The sequence below is a fragment of the Antechinus flavipes genome, chromosome 4 (assembly GCF_016432865.1).
Source record: "Antechinus flavipes isolate AdamAnt ecotype Samford, QLD, Australia chromosome 4, AdamAnt_v2, whole genome shotgun sequence".
NCBI classification, from domain to species: domain Eukaryota; kingdom Metazoa; phylum Chordata; class Mammalia; order Dasyuromorphia; family Dasyuridae; genus Antechinus; species Antechinus flavipes.
In genome coordinates, this window is record NC_067401.1 from 258,059,240 (window position 1) to 258,068,976 (window position 9,737).

The 9,737-nt window shown below is 37.3% G+C and overlaps 1 protein-coding gene across 1 annotated transcript; it reads left to right on the plus strand.

Annotated features, from left to right (window-relative positions):
• The first annotated feature begins 2,706 nt into the window (after positions 1 to 2,706).
• HTR1E (5-hydroxytryptamine receptor 1E) lies at positions 2,707 to 9,335 on the plus strand. Its single transcript, XM_051997359.1, has one exon. The coding sequence runs from the start codon at positions 3,026 to 3,028 to the stop codon at positions 4,121 to 4,123; it is 1,098 nt and encodes a 365-aa protein (XP_051853319.1). The 5' UTR covers positions 2,707 to 3,025; the 3' UTR covers positions 4,124 to 9,335.
• The last annotated feature ends 402 nt before the right edge of the window (positions 9,336 to 9,737 follow it).

Consider the following 9,737-nt stretch of genomic DNA (forward strand, 5'->3'; position numbering starts at 1 on the left):
TTTCCTTCACCAATGCAGATAGGCACTTTCTTTGTAACTTCTAATCTTTGAAAGTTGTCTAGAATCTAGATTGCTGAGAAGTTTTGCAGTATAGCATAAGAAATATTAGTTCCAGGGCAAGTAGATGGTGCCCTGAAGTCAGGAGGACCTGAGTTCAAATTTGGCCTCAGACATTGAACAATTCCTAACTATAAGACTGGACAAGTCACTTAACCCCAATTGCCTCAGAAAAAAATTGATATATATATAAAGAGAGAGAGTGTGTGTGTCAGAAATAGGACTTAATGCAGAAAGAGGACTTTTTTTTGTTATTGTTTGCTTGCTTGATTTTTTCTCTCATTTTTTTTCCTTTTTGATCTGATTTTTCTTTGTGTAGTATGATGAATGTAGAAATATGTTTAAAAGAATTGCACACATTTAACCTACATTAAATTACTTGCTGTCTAGCAAAGAGAAGAGGTGGGGAGGAAGGGAGAATAATATGGAACACAAAGTTTTGCAAAAGTGAATGTTGAAAACTATCTGCGTGTATTTTAAAAAATAAAAAGCTATTCTAAAAATTAGGACTTAACCCAGATGTTTTGGGCCAAGCCTGCTTCAGTTCATTCAGAGCTTGAATGAACTTATCTCCACACAGAAATATATATAATTAGCAGGATGCAGTGATATGTGAAGCAATAGTACATCTACCATGTGTGAAGGGCCCTTGCACCACATGGATAGATCTTTTTTTTTTTAATTACATTACAAATAAGTTATGCCAAGTTCTGAACCTTAATACTATCAAGTCTTAAGAACAGTTTCAATATTTTTAAAGATAGAAATTAACCCAAATAATTGTGGATCCTGGCAGATAGTTCTCATATCATACTAAACCCATGTGTCGCAAAGAAAGATCTAAATCTTCTGCCTTTTCAATAGTTGAGGTCTATTACTGGAAAACCCTAATATTAGAAACTAGGAAAGCCTGGCATTTTCAGGACAGTAAGAAAAAAAGAAAAACTAAACCAAAAATGTAGCCAAAGTAAAACAAACAAGCAAAAAAGTAGACTTATGAGGGAGGGACAAATATGGGAACTTATATTTGGGGGTATAACAATGGCAAAACTATTACACTGGAAGTCTCCTTCATTCCAGATTCCCAATTTATTAACATTGGTTCTAATCTGGAATAGACAAAGTGACATAAAATTGACTGTGTTGCATGGAAAACATACTGGTCCCATAACATGTGTACAAGTCATTCCCAAATTCATGACCTTTGCCAATACATGTTTTAATATGGCATACCTGTTGCCTACCATGGATGACTGATCATTTGTCAGCAGCATCTGCACATTGAACAGCAGCCACATACTGAGTTCATCCAATTTTTCACTTATCTGAGGAGTACAGAAGAGAGATTAAGCAAACATGAAGAGGTGACAGATCAAGTGCCTCTAGAAGTCAAGGAGACATACCTCCTTAGCAGAAGGGGACTAGCCCTGTGTAAGCAAATGGCAGCTGAGTTGGGATAGGACCAGCTTGTTTCTGAACTTTTTAGTATATGCTTTTATGAGGAGTTAGGGAGCCTATTTTTTTTTACTTTATAAATCAATAGTTATTTCATGTGAGCCAGTATTGTGGAATGGGTCTAAATTATTTTGCACTGATACTTTCTTTCCTGTACTCTAATTCACTGCCACCCACTCCGAAAAAAATCCTGTAAATAACATGCAGATAGTCCTACTTCTTTATCCAGTCACCCAAACCCACAAAGTTTATTCTGGGCTTGTATTTTTGTTAGTGGCTAGCCTTTTTATGTGAGTTTTTTTCTTATTTTTCATGTGCATATGTGCATACCTTCCCTTTAAAACAAAAACCCAGGGGAGAGGGTGGGGGAAAGGGGAGGAATTGGAACACAAGATTTTTCAAGGGTCAATGTTGAAAAATCATCCTTGCATATGATTTGAAAATAAAAAAAAACTTCAATAAAAAAAAACCTACACATTGCAACGTCTGACTTTAGTACAATAATCTTATAATCTCTTGTTCACCTGATTCTTGGTGCTATAAATTCTTTAGGTAGATCACAGGAGAAATGCTCTCATCCTTGAAATGAGGAAGAGCCTGCTTTTCTGCCTGAGCCATAAGAGTTAGAAAAGTTTTCTCTCTCTCTTTTTTTTTTCTGTTTCTTGAATAATAAGCTCAGTCGTTGCCTAGGATGGAAATAACTGATTGGCTTCCTTGAGTGATCCCTAGGAACTACTCTGTATTTTCCAAGCCTTTATAGTGGAAACCTCTACAGTATCAGTTCCTGTTATAGCCCATTCTGTCTTTAGGCATGTGGTGTGAAAAAAAAAAAGTCACTCTGCATGATAATGTCTCAGAAATTGTGATTTCCCAAACCAGTGGTTTCAGTTTGTAAATAGCCTTTGTGCTAATTATACTGTGCATACTTTAAAAAAAGAAAAAGAGAAACTATCTGTTCTTCATTCAACTAAGGCTAAATATGTAAAAATAAAGATGAATTCTCTGGCAGCGAGGTGGGGCAGTAGATAGAGCACCAAACCTTAAGTCAGGAGGATCTGAGTTCAAATGTAGCCTTAGCTGTGTGACCCTGAGCAAGTCACTTAACCCCAATTGCCTCAGCAAAAATAAATAAATAAATAAATAAATAAATAAATAAATAAATAAATAAATAAATAAATAAATAAATAAATAAATAAATTCTCTCCAGAGAAAGGAAAAAGGGAATGTTACTTTTAAAAAGTTACTCAGAAAATATAAAGCAATTATTTTTATTCACAAATGATATCATTAATTGAGCAAAAAAATTTCTATTTTGTTTCCCCCCAGGAAACCTGCATTCAGGAAAAACTGGGTTCCTTTCTCATAACCAGAGAAAATGGCATTTAAAGGAAACCATGTGAGGAATACTTAGACCCTCTTTATGGCTCAGATGTGTTGAAATCTGAATGATCAACTAGAAGAGAGAACTTCCAAATTTCCTGTAGTAGCTCCTGGGAGAAGAAAGATTAAAAAAATGAATTTCACAAACTGTACAACAGAAGCCAGTGTGGCTATTAAATCTAAGTCAATAACAGAGAAGATGCTTATTTCTATGACTCTGGTGATCATCACTGCCATGACTACGCTCCTGAACTCAGCTGTAATTATTGCAATCTGCACCACCAAGAAGCTCCATCAGCCGGCAAACTACCTAATCTGTTCTCTGGCTGTGACAGACCTTCTGGTTGCCATTCTCGTCATGCCCTTGAGCATAACCTACATTGTCATGGACACCTGGACCTTGGGTTACTTTATCTGTGAGGTTTGGCTGAGTGTAGACATGACTTGCTGCACCTGTTCAATCCTCCACCTGTGTGTGATTGCCTTGGATCGGTACTGGGCGATCACCAATGCTATCGAATATGCCAGGAAAAGAACCGCAAAGAGGGCTGGGATGATGATACTCACTGTGTGGACCATCTCCGTTTTCATTTCCATGCCCCCGTTGTTCTGGAGAAGTCATCGACTTCTCAGCCCTCCACCCAGCCAGTGCACCATCCAGCACGACCATGTGATCTACACCATTTACTCCACCCTGGGGGCTTTTTACATCCCCTTGACTTTGATCCTAATTCTCTATTACCGGATCTACCATGCTGCCAAAAGTCTTTACCAGAAGCGCGGCTCCAGCCGCCATCTGAGCAACAGGAGCACCGACAGTCAGAATTCTTTTGCAAGCTGCAAGCTGACCCAGACCTTCTGCGTATCTGACTTCTCCACTTCTGATCCAACGACAGAATTTGACAAAATCAACATCTCAGTCAGGATGCCTCCTGTCGACAATGACCTGGATCAAACAGGAGACCGCCAACAGATCTCCAGCACCAGGGAACGGAAGGCTGCTCGCATTCTGGGACTGATACTGGGGGCATTCATTTTGTCCTGGCTGCCATTTTTCATCAAGGAGCTTATTGTAGGCTTGAGTATTTATACTGTGTCATCTGAAGTGGCCGACTTTTTGACGTGGCTTGGTTATGTGAACTCTCTCATCAACCCTTTACTTTACACGAGTTTTAATGAGGATTTTAAACTGGCCTTTAAAAGGCTTGTTCGGTGCCGGGAACATTCCTAGAAAGGTAGAAGATAAAGGGTCTTTAGACAGTCCTGTAAAATGCACAACAGGCATTAAACTGGTGAACTCTTAAAGATAGTTTGTAGATTGTGGGAATGGAGAAAGGTATGCAACATGGTGTTGTGTGTGGTCCTTTGCTCTCCCTTTTAGTGGTCCTGACATTCAGTAAGATGTTTTCTACCTCCAGTGTTATGTAAGATGTGTAATTCAAGTCAGATTTATGACACTAAAATAGAAACATTAACAGAAGTAACAAAAAGAAAAATAATGCATTATTTATTTTAGCAGTCCCAATTATTCCTGTAATCAGTAAATGAGAAAATTCCTTTTGTTCATAGGAATTTTTTTTGGTGGATTCCTTTGTCTGTTTATGGATAAACTAATGTCTCACTATTTGCCCTTAAGTGGCATAAAACTTGACCTTGTATATTTGTGTGCATACAGATCCATGCAGAGACTGTATGGTTGTACATAAAGAATAGAGAGCAATCACTTGTCCTGTTAACCCCCTGCTTGCATCCCTGTGCTGAAAGCATTCATCATGGCACAACTATATAGCACATCTACTGCAGAATTAAGAACCCTTATTTTTCATGGTCCATAAAAAAATAAACCAGCTCAAGTTTCAAAAAGAACCCAAAATGATCTGGGGATCTTGTGTAAATTGTTTATTGTGAGTATAATATATAAACAAATGAAAAACAAAAAAAAAGTATTTCATTAGGTACATTTGTTTCTGGAGATGTTTCTGTTGCTGGGGCTTAAAGGTGAGAGTTAAGGCTTCAGGATTCTCTAGCTGGGAAGGACAGATCTCAGAGATCTAGACTGACTCCCCCAATTTGTGAATGAGAAAAGAGGGGTTCAGAAATTTAAGTGATTTACTAAAGGTCACAGAGCTAATGTATGACAGGGACCCATTGGTGCAATTAGGAGACTTCCCAAAAGAAATAGAGAAGCCAATCAATACTGAATGCAATAGGTTCTTTAATTTGGCACATTTAAAAAAAAAACAGCAAAAAAAATTTAAAAAGGAAAAGAAGCAAGTTAACTAGAGATAAATAAAGGAGCATGGAAGGGGAGGAAAGAATATCATGGACAAGGATACTAAGTCATTATTTAAACCCCAAATTGGGAAACAGCCAGTAACTCCAAAGCTAAAAGTGAACCATCCTTAAACTAAGGCAGTATTTAAAACCTGTAAAGTGGTAGGGAAGAGCAGGATAGGTAAATAATCAGAGAAGTCACCAGGCTAAAGCAAAAGAAGGGAGTTTCTAAGTAGCCTTTGTGAAAATTTCCATCCATGGCTTGGTATATTGTTACTTTTAATTCTCACCTGTTTGGTGGATGGAACTCCTGGATAGCTCTAGGAAGCCGATTAAGTCCAGGTGTTGTAAAGGTTCTGCTTATGGATGTCTGATTGGTTTTCTACCTTTGACGTGATAGACAGGGTAGCCACAATTAGCTGCAAGTTTTTAACTGGGAAGTGTGTAGGCAAAGGTAGTTTAAGATATAAAAAATGGGATTTCAGAAAGAGTCAGAGCATTAGTGATATAGCCAGGAGGAGAATATTTGAAAGTGGCAGAAGCCAGACACTGCAAGGCCCTCAAAGTTTTTTCTGAATTATCTGAGAGAGTATCTAATATTCCCATAACTAGATCATATCCTAGGAACACTAAAATTTCTAATCATATTGAAAGGTGAGTGTTATAGTTCCGCATAGAGAAAATCCTAAAAATACACACAAATATATATATGCACATACACCCACACAAATATACAGAAACACAATATTACACCTTCATTTAAAGGACAATTATCATCTGTTATGAAATGTTATCTGTAGAATTTACTAGTGGTTCAATCATTTTAACAGAGAGAAATTACAAAAACAGGAAAATTTGGGCTCCCACTTAGGATGGTAGATCAAGAAGGGATTTGAACAAGATGGCCTCTAGAATCCTTTCCTATACTAGAATCCTGCAATTTTAAGAAAATTAAACATGGAAAAAATTCTTTCCTGGAATTATTTTTGCATCAGTAGAGAGATCATTACACAGTAAAGTGAGTGGCACAGTAAAGTTAGCTACCAAAGACCAGTTTCTATCCTATCTCAGATGTGAATGAAACATTTATCTTTTTAGAGCCTCAATTTCCTCATCTGTAAAATGGGAATGATGATGATTTTGCTACCTAACTCACATAGTTTTTGTGAGCCAGGAGACTGCAAAAACTCACAGCTCTCAGTGTCCTAAAAGTCTTAATGAAGTTTGGGAGCTAACCTGTTATCCATGTAAATCGTTATCACTATAATGTAACCCAGAACCTAGAAATAAAAAGTAACCACAAAATTCTATTCTGTTTTAAGCAGGACTATGGAATCCCTGGAGTCACTGCTTCAGTGTCTACAAACGGCCTCACACTTGCCAACTTCCAGTAGAATGACAGGAAGGAACCATGAGTAGGGACAACATCATGGATGCTTATCCTGATTCTGTGTTCCTGGGGGAAGTAGATACCCCTGTATAAATCATATGATCACAGTCTAGAGCTTGATGGACCCTTAGAGTTTAAATCCTATTTTATAGATGAAGAAACTGAACCCCAAAGAGATTTAAATGATTCACGCAAGATCACACAAATGACAACTGTAAATAACCTAGGTGTTCTGACTGCAACTCCATAGTTCTCTTTATTACACCTCCGTAATTAAGGGGGTATTTAGGTGACTGGCTTGGTGGATAGCGCTCTGGCCCTGGAGTCAGGAGGATCTGAGTTCAAATCCAATCTCCAACACTTATTAGCTGTGTGATCCTGGACAAGTCGATTAATTCTGTTTGCCTGAACTGTCAAATGAGCTGAAGAAGGAATTGTTCAATCACTCCAGAATTTTTGCCAAGAAAATTTTTCTGACCAGTTTCTGAAAAGTGATAACAAGTATGAAAGCTTGGTCCTAGGTTCTTCTAGCTAAGTGTATCTCTGAATCAATATCCAGATAAGAATAATAGGTAATAATATCTAACATTTATATACTGCTTACTATTTGCCAGACAGTGTGCTGAGAGCTTTAAAATTATTTTTTTCATTTGATTTTCACAATGACCCTGGGAAATGCAACTATTATTCCCATGTTAGAGATGAGAAAACTGAGACAAATAAAAAAAAAGTGATATGCCCAGGATCATACAATTAGTGTCTGAGGATGGATTTGAATTCAGGTTTTTGCTGACTCTGGGCCCAGTACTGTAGCTACTGTGCCAACCAGATGAAGTACTTAGAAGAAAGCCCTCTAATGAGAATACCAATGAATTGTAAAAATTGGTGCTGGAGCCAAACCTATTATTCTATTACTGAATAAATGTTGAAGAGCTTGTTTGGCTCATTATTGATGTCAAAATTGATCTCCATGAAGTCCAGTTAATTTTTCTTTCATGGTCATAAACTATACTCCTTAGTCTCTTAAGAAATCAATCTCTGAAGAATCCTCCATAGCATTATAGGATTTAGGGAGGAAAATGACTTCGAGGTAATTTAATCCAACCCACTAATTTTTACAAATGAGCAATTAGAGGTCCAAAAAGATTCCATGACTTACCCAATATCAAACAGATAGTAATGGGCAAAATCTAAATTAGAATCCAACTCCCTTCTTCCCAAATCCAGTTTTCTTTCCCCCTTGCCACACTGCTCTAATAACTAAGAAGGTTTTTATTTCCCCACAAATCTGGGTACTTGTTCAAAGAAGGAGCTAGTTCAATACCTACTAAAAATAGGTGATATACTCTGGGTCAATATCACCTTCTTGTATGTTATCTTCCTACATAAAGGGTGGCTTTCATGTGACTGGCAACAGGATAGTCAGAGCCAGGACCAGGAAATTGCCTAACCAAGAGAGATCTAGGAAATGCTAATGGTCTGAACTACAGGATTTTATAATATTTTTTGTGTCATGAACCCATTTGGCAAGCTAATGAAGCCTATGGATCTCTCCTCAAAATAAGATTTGCTGCCTACCTTCATAATTAAAGGATACCCCGAATTTCATTAGTAAAAATAAAAATGTAATTTTTCCCAGCCAAGTTCATGGATTCCCTGAAATCTTTCCAGAAAACTACGTATCATGAGTTAACAAACCTTAGTCTAAACAGATAAGAGATCAAATCCAGATAGTTTCAGACAAAACAGGAAGGAGTAGACAGAAATAAGTCAAAATAGATATTTAAAGAATTAGCAAATCAGCCTAAATTGCTTTATAGAACTAGCCTAAATGAAGAACTCAGGGGAGAGGTTAGGAACATTGGGCCATTTGAAACTACCTGCTGCTCAGCTACGTAGTAGGGTTCACTACTTAGAATACTGAGCAAAAAAGACAGAAATATGAAGGATTTAGTATTTGTGCAGCCATTGACACTTACTACCTCTCATTTCCCAGTAAAAGAATGTCAAGTTGTCATAGCAAGATGCATCCCCTAGATATATTGATTATGGATTATGGGCTGGTTGTTGAATAAGTGAAGTAAGAACCTGAATGTGTTCGTGACAAAACTGAATGGAGTTTGAGTGCTTAGTTAATGTCATTGTTTATTTAAAAAAAAAAAAAAAAGACTGCTTATTGTAAATATGTGAAGAAAAGTGACTAGATGTGAGAGGTACATGGCCAGAATGGACCCCTGAAGCTTGGAAGACCCTAGAATTGGGAGCTGATAGCTTGGTTGTGAAAATGCAGAAAGAAAAGGCTGGTGAACATTGGCTTGCTCCACTAGTGCTTGAGCCCTGCAGTGGTCTGCAACTTTTGCTTCTCATGCTCTATTACACAATACTATTAGCATTTAGAGAGCAATGGCTGGCACAGTTCTGAGCCCCTAGGAATCTCCACATGAAAGGAAAGTTAATGAATCCATAGTCTGGGAGTGAGACCATATATAGAAGTCCACGTCCCCTGTTCCTGCTTGTAGCTGGCACACACATTCTAGGATTATATCATAACTTCACAGTAAATATTTTAGAGAAATAATTGAAATCAAGGTCACATCTTCATGTATATTTTTCATATGTGTATTAAGGGGCTTGCTAGGTTGATGCTTATTTAGACCAATGGTGCTGCTAACTATTATCAACATTGTGCATGTCTCCAAACTGCTCTATTGATCTGTCCTTTCCCTACCCAAGAATTTTTATCTCATTAAAAAAAAATAAAGGAATAATGATTACCTACTGTTTTTGAGATGTGTCATTGCTAATGGTGATTATCCACTTTTATGGTTTCCTGGTGGTCATACCTCAAGAAAAAATAGATTTTCTAAATAACAAGATGGATAGGAACATTAGCAAAAAGGTCGGGATTTTCTCCCTAGATAGAGAACAGAAATCTGTTATAATATGGCTTTTTGCATGGAATCTTATCCTCCATCCTCCTGCCTAAAATAGAACTATATCCATCAAAACTGAATATACAACAGTCAGCCTATGAGGATGTTTGGTCCTTGTATTCCATCTAGCATCAGTATTATAAAATGAAGTCATGCTGAAAGACTCAAAGGATCAAATTAAAGCTTAATAAGAAATGAAAGAAACCTCAAAGACCTTTTACCAGTGATGAATCTGAGAACTAAGGTGA